This window comes from Stegostoma tigrinum, chromosome 44 (assembly GCF_030684315.1).
Source record: "Stegostoma tigrinum isolate sSteTig4 chromosome 44, sSteTig4.hap1, whole genome shotgun sequence".
NCBI lineage: Eukaryota > Metazoa > Chordata > Chondrichthyes > Orectolobiformes > Stegostomatidae > Stegostoma > Stegostoma tigrinum.
In genome coordinates this window covers 10,537,218-10,559,778 of record NC_081397.1, presented here as the reverse complement: position 1 = coordinate 10,559,778, position 22,561 = coordinate 10,537,218, and the positions used below count along the sequence as shown (strand labels likewise).

Below are 22,561 nucleotides of genomic sequence, written 5' to 3'. Positions count from 1 at the left end.
ATTTATTGAATTCAAATTCCACCATCTGCCATAGCGGGATTTGAACCTGGTGCCCAGAACATTATCTGGATCTTTGGAGTAACAGTCCAGTGATAACACCACTCGGCCATTGCTTCCCCCATTCACACAGCAGAAACTGACACGGAGACAATAATAATGACACTAACATTTACGTCACAGAAAATGACAGGCACTGACTAACAATTATGCTCTCATGTCCGTAGCGCAGATCTGACAGGGAGAGATTGGTAAACACACTCACATATTCACACAGCAGTGACTGAGAAAGATTCATACCTGTCCTCTCATTCACAATACAGAAACTGACAGGTATAAGTTGATAACAGCACTCATGGTTTCACAGCATATTGCCTGACACTCGCATAAACCTCATAGAAATTGTCAGATATAGGTTGATAATTAAACTCTCATTCGCGTAGCAGAGATTGACAGGTAAAGGCGGATGACAACAGCCATATCTTTCCATCGCAGGAACTGACAGGCATAGATAGATAAATACACTCAGATTTTAACAGCAGGAATGGGAAGGTGCAGGTTAATAACTACAGTCACATAGTTGAACTGCAGAAACTTATAGGGTCACATTGATGACAACAGTCAGACATTCACATGACAAACTGACAGGTACAGATGGATATCGAAACACACACTCAGCAGAAACTTTGAGGTAGAGACTGGTAATGACAGCCATACATTCACAGAGCACGCACTCACAGGCATGGATTGATTATCAAACTCATATTTTAACACAGCAAAAACTGACGGGCGGAGACTGGTAACTGCATTCACAAAGCCACACAGCTGAAACTAACAGATACGTAAGGATAACTGCATTCATGCATTCACACAGTAAATAGTGACAGTGACTGATAGATAACTGCACTGCCATCCTTTGTGAATCACAAACTGTCAGGAACAGATGCACTCAAATATTGACACACCAGAAGGTGACAGGTACAGATTGACATGCAAACTCTCATATTCAGATACCAGAAAATGGCAGGTACAAATTGATACCCATACCCACACTCCCATATGCACAGAGAAACTGAGAGGGAAAGACTGATAAAAGCAATCAGACATTCACATAGCAGAGCCTGGCAGCAACAGAATGATAAATAACTCTTGCATTCTTATAACAGAAACAGTCATGGATTGACTGAAAATGTATTCATCGAGCATAACCTGACAGGTACAGAGTGATAACTGCTGCCAAACATTCAGAGCGCAGACAAAAATGAACAGATTGATAACTAACCTCACATTTTCATATGACAGGAAACTGAAGGAAACAAATTAGTAAATACACTCCTATTCACATAGCGAAGACTGATATGGACAGAATGATAACTACAATTACACATTCACGCTGCAGAATCTTTCAGGGATAGATTGATAATTGTACAAACAAACTCCCCAAGGAGAAGCTGACAGTCACAGATTTAAAACCAAACTCTCATATTCACCAAGTAACATGTGGTAGGTACACTGTGACAACTGAACTCAAATAGTCACAGAACAATATTCCCCAGGTAGAGTGAGATAACTACACTCTTGCATCTGCCTTGCAGAAACTAAACTCTCATATTCATGGAGCACAAATTGGCAGGTACAGATCAATGCCTGCCCACTCATATTGATGCAACAGAATGGACATGTAGGGACTAGTCACAACACTCATACATTCTTTTGTAGAAACTGATCGGTATAGATTGAGAATTACACCTGTACTTTCACATAGCACAAACTGAATGTTACGGACTAATAACATACACATTCGGACAGCAGAAGTTGACAGAAGTGACAAAAGCTGACCTGAGATATTGAGGGATACTGAGACTCTGCTCACAGAAAACAAGGAGGAATATATTGCGTTTAAGCGATCAGACTCTGATGAATCCCCAGATAGCTACAGAAGGAAATCAGAAGGTCAAAAAGAGGGTATGAGATGGATCTGGCAGATTAGGTAAAAGGTAATCCCAAGCGGTTCTACAGCTATATTAAGAGTAAAATGGTGGCTCAGGAGAGAACAGGCCCCCTTAAAGGTCAACATGGTGGTCTATGCGTGGTGCCAGAGGAGTTTGGGGTGGGGGGTGATTTTTAATGAATATTTCTCCTCTGTATTTACTAAGGAGAGAACCATGGATGCGAAGGAAATAAGGGGAACAAGTGGAGATATTTTTAGACTGCATATATATTACCAGAGAGGAGGTGTTTTCAGCCTGAGAGCATATTGAGATGGATGAATCCCAAGGCCTGATCAAGTCCAGCCTTGGATGATGTGGCAGGCTAGTCAAGAAATTGCACAGGCCCTTGCAGAGGTTTTTGCTTTCTTTTTAGCCACTGGTGAAGTTCTGGAAGACTGGAGGGTGGGTAATGTTGTTGCATTGTTTAAGAAAGGTAGCAAAGACAAGCCAGGGGACTACAGGCCAGTGAGCTGACATCACTGGGAGGCAAGTTAGCGGAGAGGATAGTGAGGGACAGGATCAACCAACATTTGGATATTCCATGTCTGATTAGGGATAGTCTGCAAGGATTTGAGAGTTGGAAGTCATGTCTGACAAATGTTTTGAGACTTTCAAAGAGGTAACCACACAGAGAGATAAGGGTAGGGCAGTGGATGTTGTCTGTGTGGACTTTAGTAAGGCCTTTGACTAAGTCCTGCACAGCAGGCCAGTAAGGAAGGTTCGGTTGCATGGCTACCAGGGTGAGTCGGCTAATTGGATTCAAAATGTATTTGATGGGAGGAAGCAGAGGGTGATGGTTGAAGACTGTTTCTTGGACTGGAGGCCTGTGACTTGTGGTGTGCCACAGGAGTCTGTGCTGAGACGTTAGTTATGTGTCATTTACATAAATGATCTGGATGTCAATGTACAAGGTATGATGAGTAAGTTTGCCAATGACACAATATTGAGAGGCATTGTTAATAGCGAGGAAGTTTGTCAAAAATAACAGAAGGATCTTGATCAGATGGGTAAGTGAGCTGAGGATTGGAAAATGCAATTCAACACAGAGAAGTGTGAGGTTTTGCACTTTGGAAGTCAAACCAAGGTAGGACTTGCACAGGAAGTGTTCAGGTCCTGAGGAGTGTTGTGGAACTGAGGCACCTTGGAATACAAGTACATGGCTCATTGAAAGTGATGCCACAAGTGGACAGGGTGGTGAAGAAAGCATTTGACATGCTGGCCTTCATTGGTTGGAACATTGAGTATAAGAGTTACGTTACAGTTGTAGAAGTTGCTGGTAAGGCCACATTTGGAGGATAATGTACAGTTTTGGTCATCCTGTTAAAGGAAAGTCATTTTTAAACTGGAAAGTGTGCAAAGAAGATTTACGAGGATGTTGCCAGGGCAAGGAGGCCTCAGTTATAGGGAGAGGTAAGCCAGAAGAGTACTTTATTCCTTGGAACAGAGGAGAATGAGGTATGACCTTATTGATGTGTGTTACATCATCAGAGGACAGTTAGGATGAATGCATACAGTGTATTTTTTCTGCAAGAATAGGGAATTGAAAACTAGAGGGCAAAGGATTAAGAAGGACATGAGAGAGTGGTGCATATGTGGAATCAGTGAAAGTGGTTGAGGCAGGTACAATAGGAACATTGAAAAAAACATTTGAATAGCAAGGGTTTAGAGGGACACAGACCAAATTCAGGCAATTGGAACTAGCTGAATCAGCACTGCGGTCAGCATGAACCAATTTGACCTGAAGGGCCTTTCTCCATGCTGTATGACCTCAGACTACAATGGGACCTTGATCAAAAGGAGCAATGGGCTGTGGATTGTCAGATGGAGTTTAATCTTGACAAACATGAAGTGCTACATTTTGTTAGGGAAAATCAGGGCAGGACTGGCAGACTCCAAATAAGCTCCAGGGAAGCCAAACCAAAGGGTCTTCGAGTACAGGTTCATAGCTCCTTGCAATGGAATTACAGATCGACAGGTCAGCAAAGAAGGTGTTTGATACACTTGCCTTTATTGGTCAGTGCATTGAATGTGTGGTTTGGGAGGTCATGTTATGAATGTACAGAACATTGGTTCAGCTTCTGAGAAAATGCATTCGGGTCTGGTGTCCCCTTAAAATGGGAAGGGGTTTTTAAACTTGAAAGAGTTCAGAAAATGTTTAAAAGATTGTTGCTACGGTTGGAGACTTGGCCTTTGGGGAAAGACTGAAGAGACAGGGTTTGTAGGGGCTTGTTTTCCATGGAGTGTTGGAGGCCGAGTGGTGACCTTCCAGAAGATTATAAAATTATGAGCAGCATGGATAGGGTGAATAATCAAGTTCTTTTGCCCAGAGTAGAGGAATCCATAACTCGAGGGCATGGGCTTAAGTGGAGAGGTGAAATGTTGAAGAGCAACCTAAGGTGGGCAACATTAGCTCGCAGCGAGTGATGCATAACTGGATTGAACTGCCAAAGGACGTGGTGGAGGATACGACAATTACAACATTTAAATGGCTTCTGGATGGGCACAAGATTAGGAAGGGTTCAGAGTGGTATCGGCTAAATGCTGGTAAATGGGACTAGATTAATTTCCGATATCTGATTATTATGGTCGAGGTGGACCCAAGAGTGCTGTACATCTCTATGACTGTATGACAGGAACAGATTGTGAGAGAGTGATATTCATTCACACTGCATAAACAGACAGGGACGGATAGATAACTGCACTCGCATTTTCACATAGGAAAGACTGACAGACATTGGACAAAACTATCCCTCAATAAGCCTGAATCTCTCAATGACACAAGTGTCCTGCGGAACTCAGAGAGAGATGAAATAAAATAATATTACACAGAAAGATTACTTTGAGTAGAACAAAACACACTGCCACAATTAAAATCTCTCAGATACTGTGTTCAAGATATCATTAACTGACAATATCCAGTTGATTTGCGAGTGAGCTCGGAGTTTGTTCCGTGTACAGAATTTGGTTTGTGTCTCGCATTTCATTGAAGATCCTGACAGATCCGCATTGTCTCCATAAACTAACCAATCACAGCGAGGCTGATGTCATGCTCCGACATTCTTTTCAACTGTCCAATCATGAACAAGACTTTCCCCCATCCCTCATTAGCATTGCTGACGCGGTAAGGCTATAAAAAGCGAGCTCCGAGCCCGTTTTTGCTTATTCTGTGTCTGAAAGTGACCGTCACGATGGTAGATGAGAAGAAAGCGCAGGCAACTTCCAAGAAGGGCGCCAAGAAAATCATCAAGAAGGCGCCAGCGAAAGGCGGTAAGAAGAGGAGAAAGTCCAGGAAAGAAAGTTACGCCATCTATATCTACAAAGTGATGAAGCAGGTTCACCCCGACACCGGCATCTCCTCCAAGGCCATGAACATCATGAACTCGTTTGTCAGCGATATTTTCGAGCGTATCGCGGGGGAGGCTTCCCGCCTGGCCCATTACAACAAGCGCAGCACCATCAGCTCCCGGGAGATCCAGACCGCGGTGCGGCTGCTGCTGCCCGGGGAGCTGGCCAAGCACGCCGTGTCGGAGGGTACAAAGGCGGTGACCAAGTACACCAGCTCCAAGTGAGACACCACATTGTGCAGAGAAAAACACATCCAAAACCCAACGGCTCTTTTCAGAGCCACCCACAACTTCGCTGAAACAGCTGAACCAACTTTTTGCAAGTGATTTTCGGTATGTATTAGTAATGTCAGTCGGCTTTTTAAAAATAATGTAATTGTTTTAGAACTTGATGTGTGGTCCCTCATCTGCCCTTTATTTTAGGTTGCAGCCATACCTTGTCTCGTTTCCCTGTATCTGCAAAGAGCATAATTATCTCCAATGAATCATGTATCAACAACTTCCATTTTTTTTCCCCAAGTTCCTCTTTCACACTTGATGACCCCGGGAAACAAAATTAACATCGAATCCCTTTTTACAATCTACTTGCTGTTGTTAATTTTACAATGAACCGAGATAAAGCCAGAGCAGCTGCCGAATTGCGATAGCAAGTGTGAAATATACAAGGCTATCCTCGGGTCTCCGCTCTCTTTCGAGGGTTTGGGTGGCTCTGAAAAGAGCCTTTGGGTTCGCTGGAAAAGGGACGATTTGCTCAGCCGCCGAATCCATACAGAGTGCGGCCCTGGCGTTTCAGAGCGTACACCACATCCATGGCAGTCACCGTCTTGCGCTTGGCGTGCTCAGTGTAGGTCACCGCATCCCTGATCACATTCTCCAGGAAAACCTTCAGCACCCCACGGGTCTCCTCGTAGATCAAGCCCGAGATGCGCTTGACCCCGCCACGCCGAGCCAGGCGCCGGATGGCTGGTTTCGTGATGCCCTGGATGTTATCACGGAGCACTTTGCGGTGCCGCTTCGCTCCGCCCTTTCCCAGGCCTTTACCTCCCTTCCCTCTTCCAGACATCACGCTTCTTCACTCCAATCGCTGCCGAATAAGACCCGAGGTGCCTCACCTTCCTTTTTTATATAGCCCGCCCCGACCTGACTGAGAAAGAGCTGAGAGAGTGAGAGGCGGCCCGGGCAGGCAACTGAGTGACAGGCAGAGAAATGTCCAGCTCCGCCTCCAGCTAACTCCCGCCCCCAACTGGATCTGGAACTAAACCTTTTCTCCACAAGGGCAGTGAACACAAGGCCCGGCAGAAAACCTGCAGAATCAAGTTTCACGATGAAAGATAGTAAAAAGGCGGTGAGCAAGAACACCAGCTCCAAGTGAGACACCACATTCTGCTGAGATAACACATCCAAAACCCAAAGGCTCTTCTAAGAGCCACCCACAACTTCATTGAAAGAAGCTGAGCCATTGTCTCTATTACTGGTTTGCTTGAGCTCACAGGCTCCTGAGAAAGGGTAACTATGCTGAGCGTGTGGGTGCCGGAGCGCCGGTCTATCTGGCTGCGGTGCTCGAGTACCTGACGGCTGAAATCCTCGAGCTGGCCGATAACGCGGCCCGGGACAACAAGAAGACCCGCATCATCCCCAGGCACCTCCAGCTGGCCGTGCGCAACGACGAGGAGCTCAACAAGCTGCTGTGAGGGGTGACCATCGCTCAGGGCGGGGTGCTGCCGAATATCCAGGCCGTGCTGCTGCCCAAGAAAACCGCCGCTGGGGGCGCCACTAAAAAGTGAAGAGACCGTTCTTTAACCTGACAACCAAAGGCTCTTTTAAGAGCCACCCACAACATCAGTGAAAGAAACTGGACCCTCACCACAGCCGAACATGCCTTTCCTGAAAAGACAGAACTCCAGCCTTATTTTTCACATATGTAAGATTCAGTTTAACGTAAATTAAACCAGAACTTTCACTGTCCCTGCACCCATTTCACATCCCACCCATTGGTTTGTTGTCCATTTTATCAGAATCCCTGCATCCTTCTGAAGTTAGCTCCATTTCTTTTCCTTGTTTCCACCATAGCAGTTTTAGCAATCTCAAAACTCATGCTATGATCTGGGATCCTGTGCACAGTCAGATATTCAAAACAAAAACTGAATTTATCCCTGCACCATCAATACATTTGTCCCTCACATGGCCATTTCAGCTCTCCCATCATAATTCTGACAACAACTGGAGTAGAGTTATATATAAATAGGGGAGATTATATCAGGGAAAGCTTTGTCTGAATAAATACTTGAAGCATATCCAGGTTAGGTCAGTTAAACCATTGTGATTCTGGGAAAGTGCATTGTGTTTTTTACAAATGTTGCATAAATTAACAAGTGATCACTGACCCGATGCACACCTTATTCTCAGATGCATCCCATTTTCCCTGCATCTGCAGAGAACGAGCAAATTACACACCAGAGTGTCATTTTTCAGCTACTTGTGTGTTCAAGTTCCTTTTTAATACTCCATTAGTGCAGGAGATTCAAACCCTGGTGGAATACGAACCCTGAGTTTCACACCCAGCAAACAAGTGTCCCATCCCTTGCCAGCAAGTAAAAGAAAATTGTTTCCCTCCGAGTTCTGCAAATACATTTTATATGTTTCTGTTTTTTTTATTAATTTTGTAACTCTCTGCAGGGGTCCTGCCTGGTGGTAGAATGCTGGAAATGAGGCTTTCTGCTGTCAGTGAGAGGCTTTCAAATTGAACCGAGATACACCAAAACAGCTGCTGGACTTTTCACCACCAGCAAAAACACGATGTGACCAGGGCAATAACAACATGAAAAACGTGACAGGAAGTAGGGATTAAATTAAAATGGAGTTGGAGGGCTGTTTGAGCTTTATTCATTTTGCAAGCTGCTCTCTGGGAGAGGGAGGGATTTCTTCTGTAAAAATCCACCTTAAGTCTGGTACGCAACCAAGAGTTTCACTCTGCTTCTGACAGTCTTTGCTCCTGTGAGTAAATATGGGGTAAATTATTGAACAACTAGAGTATCAGGTGGAATTGAATTTCATTTATTATTTTATACTGGATGACACTTTATTTCCACATCTTCTGGTACATTGGGTGACAGTTTAATTGTGTGTCTGACTATCTCCACTTGAGATTACTCTTTTAATTTGGTTAATATGGTGGTCAATCATGTGACGCTGCAGAGATTCTTCAGCAAAATCAAAAAAAAATTGTAATTACACAAGACGAAAACAGAGAGAAAAACAATGCTCCCAACCTATTTCTCAACAGCACTATTTGGTCCCTTGAGCCTGCTCTGCCATTGTACAGAATCAGGGCTGATCTGACATTCTTCACGGCTGCTTTCCTGTAATTTTCTCATAATTCTTCATCAAGAATCTACATCAGCCTTCATTTTAGACTAGGCCCGACTTTGCCTCCCTGTTCTGTGGCAACAAGTTCCACAGGCTCTCAACGCTCCACAGAAGAAATTCCTCCTCATCTGTCTTAAATTGGTGGTGGCCCTATGTTCTGAGACAATGCACTTTGGTCTGAGATTCTTCCAGCAAGTGAAAAATCCTCTCAACATTTACCCTTTCAAGCCTAATTTAATACGTTTCGTCACTTCTCATTCTTCTGAACTCCAGTGAATAGACTCCCACGAAGTTTAGCCTTTGCTCACATGACAGTCCCTCCATACAAGGGAATATCCTGGAGAACATTCTCTGAACGACCTCCAATAAAATAATATCTTTCATTCCGTAAGGGGGCCAAAATTATTCGCTGCATTCGAGATGTGGTCTCACCAGCCCCTTGTACAGTTGCAGGAAGACATCCCAACTTTACTTCAAGAGAGTTGGAGATTTGAAGTGACATTGTTCCACAAGCCTTCCTGATTACCTGCTGCAACTGTGTGCCCACATTTCTTAACACAGGTTTAAATCCAGAGAAATTACATCAAATATTAAATCTCTAAATTATATCTGAAATGGTTTGGCCCAAACACATCCTGTGAACTATGGAATTTTCTTTCATGAATTCTCTGAAATTTGAGAGTATAAACATTTTCCGCCGACGAGGGGAGAGGCCATTCTAGACTTGGTGCTCGGAAACGAGCCGGGGCAGGTATCAGATCTTGTGGTGGGAGAGCATTTTGGTGATAGTGACCATAACACTCTCTCATTCTACATAGCTATGGAGAAGGAGAGGATTAGGCAGAATGGGAGGATATTTAATTGGGGAAGAGGAAACTATGATGCGATTAGACACGAGTTAGGAAGCATGGACTGGGAGCAGTTGTTCCATGGTAAGGGAACTATAGACATGTGGAGATTGTTTAAGGAACAGTTGTTGGGAGTGATGAGTAAATATGTCCCTCTGAGACAGGCAAGACGGGGTAAGATAAAGGAACCTTGGATGACGAGAGCGGTGGAGCTTCTAGTGAAAAGGAAGAAGGTAGCTTACATAAGGTGGAGGAAGCTAGGGTCAAGTTCAGCTAGAGAGGATTACATGCAGGCAAGGAAGGAGCTCAAAAATGGTCTGAGGAGAGCCAGGAGGGGGCACGAGAAAGGCTTGGCAGAAGGAATCCGGGAAAACACAAAGGCATTTTACACTTACGTGAGGAATAAGAGAATGGTCAAAGAAAGAGTAGGGCCGATCAGGGATAGCATAGGGAACTTGTGTGTGGAGCCTGAGGAGGTAGGGGAAGCCCTAAATGAGTTTTTTGCTTCTGTCTTTACGAAAGAAACGACCTGTGTAGTGAATGAAACCTTTGAAGAGCAGGTGTGCATGCTGGAACGGATAGAGATAGAGGAAGCTGATGTACTGAAAATTTTGTCAAACATTAAGATTGACAAGTCGCCAGGCCCGGATCAGATTTGTCCTCGGCTGCTTTGGGAAGCGAGAAATGCAATTGCTTCGCCACTTGCGAAGATCTTTGCATCCTCGCTCTCCACTGGAGTCGTACCTGAGGACTGGAGAGAGGCAAATGTAATTCCTCTCTTCAAGAAAGGAAATAGGGAAATCCCCGGCAATTATAGACCGGTAAGTCTCACGTCTGTCGTCTGCAAGGTGTTAGAAAGGATTCTGAGGGATAAGATTTATGACCATCTGGAAGAGCATGGCTTGATCAAATACAGTCAACACGGCTTTGTGAGGGGTAGGTCATGCCTTACAAACCTTATTGAGTTTTTTGAGGATGTGACTAGTAAGGTTGATGAGGGTCAAGCTGTGGATGTGGTGTATATGGACTTCAGTAAGGCATTTGATAAGGTTCCCCATGGAAGGCTCATTCAGAAGGTCAGGAGGAATGGGATACAGGGGAACTTAGCTGCTTGGATACAGAATTGGCTGGCCAACAGAAGACAGCGAGTGGTAGTAGAAGGAAAATATTCTGCCTGGAAGTCAGTGGTGAGTGGGGTTCCACAGGGCTCTGTCCTTGGGCCTCTACTGTTTGTAATTTTTATTAATGACTTGGACGAGGGAATTGAAGGATGGGTCAGCAAGTTTGCAGACGACACAAAGGTCGGAGGTGTCGTTGACAGTGTAGAGGGCTGTTGTAGGCTGCAGCGGGACATTGACAGGATGCAGAGATGGGCTGAGAGGTGGCAGATGGAGTTCAACCTGGATAAATGCGAGGTGATGCATTTTGGAAGGTCGAATTTGAAAGCTGAGTACAGGATTAAGGATAGGATTCTTGGCAGCGTGGAGGAACAGAGGGATCTTGGTGTGCAGATACATAGATCCCTTAAAATGGCCACCCAAGTGGACAGGGTTGTTAAGAAAGCATATGGTGTTTTGGCTTTCATTAACAGGGGGATTGAGTTTAAGAGTCGTGAGATCTTGTTGCAGCTCTATAAAACTTTGGTTAGACCGCACTTGGAATACTGCGTCCAGTTCTGGGCGCCCTATTATAGGAAAGATGTGGATGCTTTGGAGAGGGTTCAGAGGAGGTTTACCAGGATGCTGCCTGGACTGGAGGGCTTATCTTATGAAGAGAGGTTGACTGAGCTCGGTCTCTTTTCATTGGAGAAAAGGAGGAGGAGAGGGGACCTAATTGAGGTATACAAGATAATGAGAGGCATAGATAGAGTCGATAGCCAGAGACTATTTCCCAGGGCAGAAATGGCTAGCACGAGGGGTCATAGTTTTAAGCTGGTTGGTGGAAAGTATAGAGGGGATGTCAGAGGCAGGTTCTTTACGCAGAGAGTTGTGAGAGCATGGAATGCGTTGCCGGCAGCAGTTGTGGAAGCAAGGTCATTGGGGTCATTTAAGAGACTGCTGGACATGCATATGGTCACAGAAATTTGAGGGTGCATCCATGAGGATCAATGGTCGGCACAACATTGTGGGCTGAAGGGCCTGTTCTGTGCTGTACTGTTCTATGTTCTATGTTCTAATACCTTCACAGCTCAAACCAAACCCTCCTCAGAAGTTCTACTCAGGTAACTTTTTGTTCTTTTGTTTCTAGTGACTTATTCTGAGCTCTATATAGTAGACAGGCTAAACTTGATTCTGATCTTAGTCCTATCTCCAAACTAAACAAAATACCTTCTAAGACAACAAAATGTGAGGCTGGATGAACACAGCAGGCCAAGCAGCATCCCAGGAGCACAAAAGCTGACGTTTCGGGCCCGAAACGTCAGCTTTTGTGCTCCTGGGATGCTGCTTGGCCTGCTGTGTTCATCCAGCCTCACATTTTGTTGTCTTGCATTCTCCAGCATCTGCAGTTCCCATTATCCCCAAAATACCTTCTAACCTTGGGTTTATAAAGAAAAATCAATCCTTGATTACTCTGAACTGAAAACAAGATGATGTCCTTTGATGTTTGCTCATCCATTGCAAATCAACAAGAGTCTAAACAATTTCCCATTCACTCCACATGGGGCTCCACAGCCACTTGCATTCTGAGCAGTGCTGGAGGAAGGTCACTGTTTCACAAGGATTCACACTTTTTCTTTCAAAGAAAACTTTCAGAAAATGAACCAAATTCAGTGTCACTATTATAAAAGCCAACTTCCAAACTGGAATTTATATAAATTATACATCCTTCATCACAGCAGTTACTCAGGATCTCACTGACATTTCAGCAGTTTTCATAACTCAATGAACCCCTTCCCTGACACAGAGAAAGTGAACAGCCTCTCCCCAGTGTGAACTGTCCACAAGGTGGCAGATTCAGTGAATCCCCTTACTCAGCTTCTCCACAGGCAGTCTGCTGATGTACAGTCGTTTATCTGAATTGACTCAACACTGTCCTACAGTAGGAACAGGTAAACACTCTCTCATCAGTGTGAATTCACCAATGTGTCATCAAGCTACATGTGTCAGGGAATCCCCCCCCCCCACACTAGGAGCTGGTGAATAGCCTCTCCCTAGTATGAATTCGTTGATGAGTCTGGAGGCTGGAAGCCAAAGTGAATCCCTTGCCGCACGTACAGCAGATGAACGGCCTCTCCCCAGTGTGAACTCGCTGGTGTATCAGCAGGTTGGAGGAATTAGTGAATCCCTGCCCACACTCAGAGCAGGAGAATGGTCTCTCCCCAGTGTGAACTCGCTGGTGTCTCTGCAGGTGGGATTTCTGACTGAATCCCTTGCCACATTCAGAGCAGGAGAATGGTTTCTCCCCAGTGTGACTGCGCCGATGAATTTCCAGTTCAGTCGAGGATCTGAATCCATTCCCACAGTCCCCACATTTCCACAGTTTCTCCTTGTGACTCCGTTTATGTTTCGAGAGGTCAGATGATCGGCTGAATGCTCGTGCACACACGTCACACATGTACAGTTTCTCACCGCTGTCAACAGTGTATTCTCCTTCCATGTTCAAAACCCAACGAGATTCAGGTTACACCAAATTGGGACACTCTGAAATCCTGATCGGTTGCAGTTTCCCGACTGTAAATTCTCTCCTTCTAATATCCTGTGGAATTGATTTAGAACAGAATTAATGGAAGTGAGAGTCTCCCCATAAAAATACAAAGTCATGCATCTGTCCCAGTATCGCATTTGGCTCCATGTCAAATGTATGAACACAACGGCTAACATATGAACTATCGGGCCCTCCCGCCTGTTCCATCATTCAATACGACGATGACCGATAAGATCATGTTTTGAATTTCTAGTTACACCCAATAACTTTTGATACCCTCGCTGAACAAGTATCTACAAGTATCTACCCACCTCTGCCTTAAAAATGTTCAATGATCCAGTCTCAGAGATACTGGGAACTGCAGATGCTGGACAATCCGAGATAACCAAGTGTGGAGCTGGATGAAGGGTCAAGGCCCGAAACATCAGCTTTTGTGCTCCTAAGATGCTGCTTGGCCTGCTGTGTTCATCCAGCTCCACACAATGATCCAGTCTCGACTGTCTTTTGAGGCAGAGGGTTCCAAAGTCACACTAATCTTGTATAAAGAACTCCTCTCATGATAAAGCCATCTTCCCCCATTCTGGACTTAGCCTGAGGAGAAAATATGTCCACATTCACCTTGTCAAAACCCATTCAGGTTATTAAACATGAGGCAAGTCACACCTCACTCTTCTGAACACGTGAGCATTCCCCAGGCTGTCCAAAATATCCTCAGAAGACAACCCACTCTTCAGGGATAACAAGGTGTAGAGCTCAATGGACACAGCATGCTAAGCAGCATCAGAGGAGCAGGAAGGCTGACGTTTCAGTCCTCGACCCTTCATCAGCCTTCCAGCTCCTCTCATGCTGCTTGGCCTGCTGTGTTCATCCAGCTCTGCACCTTGTTATCTCAGATTCTCCAGCATCTGCAGTTCCTACTATCTCCACTCATTCAGGTATCAGTCTATTGAATCTCCACCGCATTTACATCCTTCCTTCAATAATGAGACCAGAACGGCACACAGTCATGGAGGTGCGGTTTCACTTATTCCCTGTACAACTGAATTATCAAATCCTTACTTTGCTATTCGATTCCACTCATGATAAACAAGAACATTCCATGAGCCTTCATCTTCACTTGTTCATTATATCCCAATCTTTTGTGTATTTTACACCAGATCCCCCTGATATCTAAACCCCAAAAGATTCTGCACCTGTCTTCTTTTCTCATTTTTCCCCTCAAGCAAACAATTTCACATTTTGTTATATCATAGATCACCTGAAATATTCATTCAAAAAGGCTGCAAACTGATGTCGGGAAATTAAGTCTTCACAGCCACCTTTCCTGATAGCTTTGTAGCAACACAAAGTGTACCTACCATGACTTCATTTCCCTCGTCCAAGTCATTGATATAAACTGCAAAAGGTTTAGGTTCAGCAGAGCCCTGTGGCTCCCCACTCATCACATTCTGACAATCTGAAACACACCCATTTACGGATATTCTCGGTTTTCTATCATCCAGCCAATCCAGTATCCAGGCCGGTATGTACCACTAAACCAGTAGCTCCCACTCAAAACAGTCACCTTTTCCATGGTACCTTGTGAAATGCCTTCAGGAAAGCCAAGAACAAGAGATCATCAGGCTCCCTTTATCCACAGCACAAGTCACTCCTCAAAGAATTCCACTAAATTGGAGAAACACAAAGAAGTAATTGTTCCCTTAGATGAAGGGTGAATAACACTGGGCATCATTTTGCAGTGAAAGGCAAGAATTTTACAGGGGAATGGAGGAAAACATTTTTCACCTAAAGGGTGGTGCAAGTCTGGAATGCACTGCCTGGGACGGCCGTTGATGCGGCAAGCCTCACAACTCAACCTCCACTGCTCCAGGGAAGAAAAGCCCCATCCTTTCCAGCCCCATCCCACAGCCCAAACACTCCAATACCGGCAATATCCCTGTGAATCATCTCTGAACGCTTTCAGGATTCACAACTTCTTTCCCATAGCAGGGAGACCTGAACAGAATACAGTATTCTAACTATGTCCTGTACAGTCGCAATATGACATCCCAACTCCAATAACTCAATGCAGTGACAAATGAAGGCGAGCGTACCAAATGCCTTCTTCACCACCCTGTCTACCTGCAACTCCGCCTTCAAGGGACTTTGCACCTGCAACCCTAATCCCCTTGTCCAGCTACACTCCCATGGGCCCTACCATTAACTGTCTAAATCCTGCCCTGATTTTCCTTATTGAAATGCAACACCGCTCATTTGTCTGAACTCCATCTGCCACTCCTCAGCCCACTGATCAAGATCCCAAACTACTCAGAGAAGATCACCTTCCTCACTGTCCATACACCACCAATGTTGGTGTCATCTACAAACCTATGAGCTATACCATCACATGCAAATCATTTGGATAATTACTAAACGCAGTGGACCCAGGACTGATTCTTATGGCACACCACCTGGTCACAGGCTTCCAGTTCAAAAGACAACCCTCCACCACCACACTGTTTCATACCCTGAATCCATATTTGATTCCAACTGGCTAGTGCTTCCTGTATTCCATGTGATCTAACCTTGCTAACCAATCTACCATGCGGAACCTTGTCAAGTGTTTTGCTGAAGTCCATATACACAATGTCTACTGCCCGACCTTCAATCTTCTTTGCCACATTTTCAAAAAAAATAACACAACTGACAGACTGGGACACGATTTCCAATGCACAAAGCCATGCTGGCTCTCCCTAATCAGTCTTTATCTTTCTAAGCACATTTAAATCCTTTTGTTCACTTATTTCTTCAGTTTTTTTTTCAAATTCATGCAGAGGTGGTGGGCGGCACTGGCTAGGCCAGCATTCACTGTCATCCATAAACTGCCCAGAAGGCAGTTAACAGTCAACATTGCTGTGGGTCTGGACACGTAAACCAGACCAGTTCAGGATGGCAGCTTTCTTCTCCAGTGGACCTTAGCGAACCAGATGGTTTTGTTCCGAAAAATCAGCAATGGATTCTTGACCATTGTTCAACTTAAAGCCAGAGTTTTATTCAATTCAATTTCTACCACCGGCCATGGCAGGATCTGAACCCAGGTCCCCAGATTAATAGTCTGGTGATAATACCGCCAAATAATTGATTCTCATTCCCTCCATGACAGATCACCCTAACTGGCCTGTATTTTCCTGTTGTCTGCCTTCCTCAGCTCTTCAATACAGAGGTTGTGTCTGTTGTTTTGCAGTGAGACAGAAACTTTCCAGAATCTGATGCATTTTGGAAAGTTAACACCCATGTTTCTGAAACAACTGCAGAATATTTGTTCGCCAAGCCATTTCTTTTGTTATACACTGTCTGGAGTGTTAAGCGACCCAATCTTCTGTAGTGTCCAGCTCCCTTTGACAAATTCACGCTGGAAGTTGTAGGGCCCAGCTGGCTTTGAAAGGACTCGGGGTAAACTCAGCCACTTCTCATTCATCACCACTCCAGCTCAATCCGATACAGCAAAGACTTACAAAAGCTAACTGGAAAAAGCCCCTGAAGACGAAAGAAAAGGGCAAATAATAGGAATCACTGATTTGCTTTTGGAGAAAGGCCAGCACAGGCATAATGGACAGAGTAGCCTCCTTCTCCACTGTAATCAGTGATTCTGTGTGACTCAAATAATAGGAACCCATAGGCCACAATATGACCACCACCCACCCTGTTAGAAATGGCCTTTTAATTCATCAGTGTGTGTTTCTTGACTTGGTTCTGGGAGGAAGGCCGAGATGGAGTTGAGAAATGTATCAGCCATGACTGACTGCAGACTCTGGTTCTGCTCCTCTGTCTTATGGACTTATCATCAAAAGAGCAGCAAAATACCGTAGCTGCTGCTGCAAGTCTGAAATAAACAGAAAATGCTGAAAAATCACAACAGGTCAGGCAGTATCTGAGGACAGAGAATCGGTAAATGTTAAGGGTGTGCAAGTTACAAAAAAGATAGAGTGCTTTTCTGAGATGAGAGAATTATACAGAAAATGGGTCTCTAAACAGCTGCAGATTTCAGGCAGTACCAAAAATGGAAGCATGTACTGATTGGTTGCATAATTGAAATCCGTAGGCTTGTTGTGATGTTTTGGCAATGAGCTGGAAACAGCCAATTCATAACCCGAGCAGCCAATGCAATTGTAAAAAAATGGACGGGTCATCAAGGGTATATATGAAGAGGACAATTGGAAAATCGGCAGAGAGCCAACTGCCATCTGACAAATAAGCACCCAGCTGACACAAGAAATCACGAAGCTGTCAGTGAAAGCGCCATCAGATCCACAAAAGGTATCACCACGGCACTTCCAGCAAAGAGTCTTCACTGAGAAAACATCCTTGACAGCAGAATGAGCGGTATAAAAGTGTATATGGCATGAGATGAACAGAAGGAAGAGCGTTCCAGAGACAGATTCTATGCGAACTTGGAGAGATTATGTTTTAATTTATTATTCTTATTCATTGGGCTTATAATGCATGGGACTTGTGTTTCTTTGGACAGCATGCCAAGAGAATTCAGTTCAGTTAGGGAATAGATCGTGCCTGGTGTATGGGGTGGGGTGGGGGCAAAAGTTGTTCTGTTTGTCAGTAATTCTGACAATTTGGTTATTGTTCGGGCTAAATAAATAAATTGTTACTTTTACTTGTGACTTCTCCAGTGGAGATCAGGGATTTCTTTTCTTTGAACCAGAGACTGCTGGACATGCATATGGTCACAGAAAATTGGGGGTGCATACATGAGGATCAATGGTCGGCACAACATCATGGGCTGAAGGGCCTGTTCTGTGCTGTACTGTTCTATGTTCAATGTTCTATTCTTTTAACAGATTACAAAGCAAGCTTCTCTGGGTGTTAAGGACACCATTAGAAATGAACCTCTACTCCCATAACATCAGATTGGGGCTTGAGTTTTGGGTTAATTAACTGAACGTTCGACCCTCCACTGCTTCATAACACCCTACTCCTGAAATCTATGCAATGATCCATAAAGGGAAGCATCCCTTATATGCTCTTAACTGCATGAATTGATTTGTCCTGCTATATTTTTCAGGAGTATGTGGATGAGCACACAAGATCCTTTTGCTCATTTGAGCTTCCTAACGTTTTGCCATTCATTGAGTACACCCTTGTCTTGTTCCTTCTGCCAAAGTGCATCACCTCCCATTTATCAGGGTTAAACTGCAACTGCCACTAATCTGCCTTCTGACCAATCTGTTCATATGTTCCAGTCACGCAACACCTGTCTCCTCACTGTCAAACACCCGACTAATTTTAGTGTCATTCACAAACTTAGTCATCATCTCTCTCAAGTCTTATCTACTTCACGTACAAATATCACGAAAACACATTGATCCCTGTGGTATGTCACAGCACACTGCATTCCAGTCACACAAACTGCCTTCTACCATCGCCCTCTGTTTCCCAGTACTGAGCCAATTTTGGGTCCAGCTTGGCAAGTTACCAGGCATCCCATCAAGGATTGATTTCAAAGCGACCGTATGCATCGTCCCAGATATAACTGGCACTCACCAAAAACCTCAAAATTGTAAAAGAATGGTCAAAGTTACTCACTCAATAATTTCACCGTCTGCAATTTGGAAATCTCCCGCTGGAGCCGGCACCTGTAAAGATATCAGAAACACCAGAATCAGAAAAATCCCACATTTGAGGAAATTCCCCACAGAGTGGGCGATGGCTTTATCAGAACGGTTTGAGGGATCGGGGATTTTAGTTGCAAGATTGCATTCAAAAAACTCATTGCCCCAAAGTGAATAAAAGGACACAGCGGGGTGATAACAGTATAAAAGTTACAACAGTCGTCGAGGTCCACACACAAAGAAAAAGGCCCTTCAGCCCATTCAGGCTGTGCCAGTCAGAAACAATGACCTCACCGCTCACCACTTGTCCAGTACAAGACAATCTTGAATCTAACAGAGTTATGATCAATGTCTACAACTGATTCCCTCACTGATATTTCAACTACTTGCTCAGCTTCAATTACCTAAAACTAAGTCCAGTACCATTCCCTCTCATGTGGGATCTTCTCAATACTGGCTTCAAAAGCTGCCATGGATGCATGTTAAGAATTCCACTTCCTCTAAACATTTCACACTATGACTACCCCAGTTGATGTTTGGAATAGTTCTTGCACCAGTTACTTCATGCGTCATCAATACAGTCAGAGAAACTAACATCAGGAGAAGGCCATTCAGCCCTTTCCTACAGCTTCAACATTTGAATGATCATGGTCAAACATGCAACTTAGTACCCTGTTCCTTCTTTCTCTTTGAACACTTCAGTCCTATGTTTTGGCCTCAACTGTTTGCTGTGGGAGAGAATTCCACAAGCTCACCACTCCCTGGGTGAAGACATTTATGTTCATCTTAGTCTTTGGTCCTACACTGCATCCTTCAACCTCGAACCTTGGTTCTGGACCCCCCCCAGTCATTGGGAACATCTTTTCTGCATATATCTTATAGGACTCTAAATTTTATACATTTCTATCGGATGCTCCCTCAGTCTCACAATGACCCTGTGCAATTCCAGCACAACAGTCTTGCTTCTGTATTCAAATAATCTCACTGTGAGGGCTAACATACAATCTGCAATCTTCACCGCCTGCTGTGCATACATGCTTACCTTCACAAGCTGGTGTCCCTTCTCAAATCCATAACCATTCAGATAATAAACTGGTATAACAAGGTGTAGAGCTGGATGAACACAGCAGGCCAAGCAGCATCAGAGTTATCCTCATTGTAAGCAATTGGTGGTAAACTCCTTCCAGTCAGGAACAATGTTGCCCCCTAAAAACATGGCGGCACCGCGAGCGCATTCCCCCAACAAACATTGCCGCCGCACCTGCGCCCCACCGCCCGTCATTATCAAACGAAATGGCGGCCATCAATTCAACTTTAAACTCCGGCATTGGCGACAAACGGAAGCATCAGAAGGTCGTGCTGGGGTTTACAGCTTACCGAACATCTTTACGAAGCTTTTCCGTCCATATGCTGAATGCAGCGGCCCCGTCGTTCTGTCCGTTTGTTAACGGTCCAGGAGCCGCCTGAACCAACGCTCCTCCATCGCTATCACCCTGCACAAAGTCGTCACACATGGCACTGCGCCGGCGCACATTTTCCTGTCCTGTGACTAGGGAACATTTAATGCTCTTTGGCATTCTGGGTAGCTGTGCCGCCATTGACTATTGTACGCACAGGATGTTACTTGGCTGGTTCTGTTAACTCAGTTAACTGTATGATTTCCAGTTCTAATGTTTCTTTGAGGGAAATGGCATATGTGCCATTCTGATTTGTTTTCTCATATAACAAACGCATAAACATTCAGTGCATTCCAAGTGAGGCCTGAATAGTTCCTTGTATAATTGCACAGAATTCGTTGCAAGCCTCAAACTCTCACTTGTTTGATTTTCTGTGAACAGATAGGAACTGCAGTAATGGAGAGAAGCAGAAGAGTTGGGAGTCGGAAGAAATCTGGGAATTGTGGAAGGAAACAGTAGATATGGATTTCACCCCAAAGAGGAATGGACGTGCGTGTGGCCAGCATTTACAACTTTGGGACAGCAGGAGGGGCAAAATAAGAGAGAAAAAAATTGTGTTCTGAATTTCTACCCTGTACTGAGAGTGATGTCATTTGCAAACTCCTTTTATTTGAAAGTGAAAGTTTACAGACGTTTATCTCAAATCATTACATTAAGATATGACAAAGTCACTTAAATTCATCATGACCGACATAGCTTTGAGATAAATGGAGAACAGTTTAACCAGTTAAACAGCGAGGACAAAAAAAGTCCCACATTCATCAGCTTTTTGTTTCAGAGTTCCAGCATCTGCAGTTCTTTATTTTATTTAAGTGTTTTGTTTTCCCTCGGCTCCATTCTATATTGCATAACAACAAGACTGACTCAATAAAAAGGCAAAGTCGCCATAGTCCAACTGGAGTTTCAGGCTGCTCACTTAAATAAGGGGGTCGCCGCGAATCTGGCAATGGGGACGTTGCAAAGCAATGGTAAACTCAGATTTTTCAAGAATTAAGCCGACGATGCTGAGATCAGTCATCCAGCAAGCTGAGCTAATCGATCCTCCCGTCGAGACGACAGTCGGGCCAACAGTCAATTGTGCCTCAAGTACCCGGGATATTTGGCGGTGGGGACCATCTCTTCAGAGATAAAAGATCAAAGGGTCAAACCACTGATGAGGCCGTGTTAAACAAGATGCTGTAAAATCTTTCATCAGTAAGAAGGTTTTAAATTGATTGATATGTACGTGTAAATCCCCGAATTCCTGTCGTTGTTGCCCTGAGAGAACTAAAGGTTTTTTTGGGGGTAACATTTTTGGTCGGACAGTGCACATCAGTAGTGAGACCTTGTTCAGAATCTGTTTCTGTTTTACTTTGGAGTCAAACTGGTTTTTATTTCTCAAGCAGGAATTTACAAAACACCATTTTGACTGACTATCAATAGATTATTTGCTTTTTGAACAAAACTGAATGTCCCTGCAAATACAAATTCACCCCATAGATTCACGTGAGTGTGACAGAGAGAGAGAGAATGTTGGTCTATCACCTGATGTTGTGCGCTTTCAGACATTGTCCACCCCGGTCCAACACCACCACCTCCTCACCATCTGCTTGTGGAAAAGGAGAACAGTGCATGGGCGCAGTACGACGTGTGAATAGAGCATGCACGAGATCCGCCATAGTGATGGACAAGCGGTTTCAGTCGCTTCTGTAGGACGATTAACAATTCGGGACGGCGTGGGGAGCACTGGACACGACGGAAAAGCTTCCTAACCATATTCGGTAAGCCGTAAATCCGAATACGACCCCACCACACCCTGCACCTTCCCTTACAACTGCAGGAAGTACCACATCTGCCCTCACACCACCTCCCTCACCCCCATCCCAGGCCCCAAGATGACTTTCCACATCAAGCAGATGTTCACCTGCCAATGTGGTATACCGCATCCGCTGTGGCTTCCTCTACATTGGAGAAACCAAGCAGAGGCTTGGGGGTTGCTTTGCAGAACACCTACGCTCGGTCCACAGTAAACAAATGTACACCCCAGTCACAAACCATTTGAACTCCCCCTCCCATTCCTGAGACGACATGTCCATCCTGGGCCTCCTGCAGTGCCATAACGATGCCACAAGAAGGTTGCAGGAACAGCATTTCATATTCCACTTGGGAACCCTGCAGCCTAATGGTATCAATGTGAATTTCAAAAGCTTAAAAGCTCCTCTCCCACCACTCCATCCCAAAACCAGCCTAGCTCGTCCCCGCCTGCCTAACCTGTTCTTCCTCTCACTTATCCCCTCCTCCCATCTCAAGCCGCACCTCCATTTTCCACCT

General features: G+C 44.6%; 2 protein-coding genes across 9 annotated transcripts in view; one reads left to right on the top strand and one right to left on the bottom strand.

Moving 5' to 3' along the window:
* The window catches only part of LOC132207016 (late histone H2B.L4-like), a 32,358-nt gene extending 11,218 nt beyond the window's left edge, over window positions 1–21,140 (top strand). For 2 of the 4 annotated variants that reach the window (XM_059642199.1, XM_059642200.1), the window contains exon 4: window positions 5,166–5,592. In XM_059642199.1, the coding sequence (XP_059498182.1) occupies window positions 5,177–5,557 (381 nt within the window). In that variant the 5' untranslated portion in view covers window positions 5,166–5,176 and the 3' untranslated portion in view covers window positions 5,558–5,592. Of the gene's footprint in view, window positions 1–5,165; window positions 5,593–8,008; window positions 9,362–20,632 lie in introns of those variants that run through there. The other 2 variants (XR_009443265.1, XR_009443266.1) reach the window with 2 other exon arrangements.
* LOC132206985 (zinc finger protein 239-like) lies at window positions 12,326–20,302 on the bottom strand. 5 transcript variants are annotated; one of them, XM_059642132.1, is made up of 4 exons: window positions 20,172–20,302; window positions 18,769–18,818; window positions 14,756–14,856; window positions 12,326–13,242 (listed from the first exon to the last, which is right to left on the bottom strand). In XM_059642132.1, the coding sequence occupies exon 4, from the start codon at window positions 13,141–13,143 to the stop codon at window positions 12,673–12,675; it is 471 nt and encodes a 156-aa protein (XP_059498115.1). In that variant the 5' UTR covers window positions 13,144–13,242; window positions 14,756–14,856; window positions 18,769–18,818; window positions 20,172–20,302; the 3' UTR covers window positions 12,326–12,672. The 5 variants fall into 5 exon arrangements, with proteins under 5 accessions (XP_059498115.1, XP_059498117.1, XP_059498119.1 ...); XM_059642134.1 differs by having other exon boundaries at window positions 14,770–14,856; XM_059642136.1 differs by lacking the exon at window positions 20,172–20,302 and adding an exon at window positions 19,837–19,856.
* Window positions 21,141–22,561: the final 1,421 nt, after the last annotated feature.

What these genes read in the sequence shown, in the direction of transcription:
- LOC132206985 (XM_059642132.1), bottom strand. Translation starts at nt 13,143, where the DNA reads ATGGAAGGAGAATACACTGTTGACAGCGGTGAGAAACTGTACATGTGT.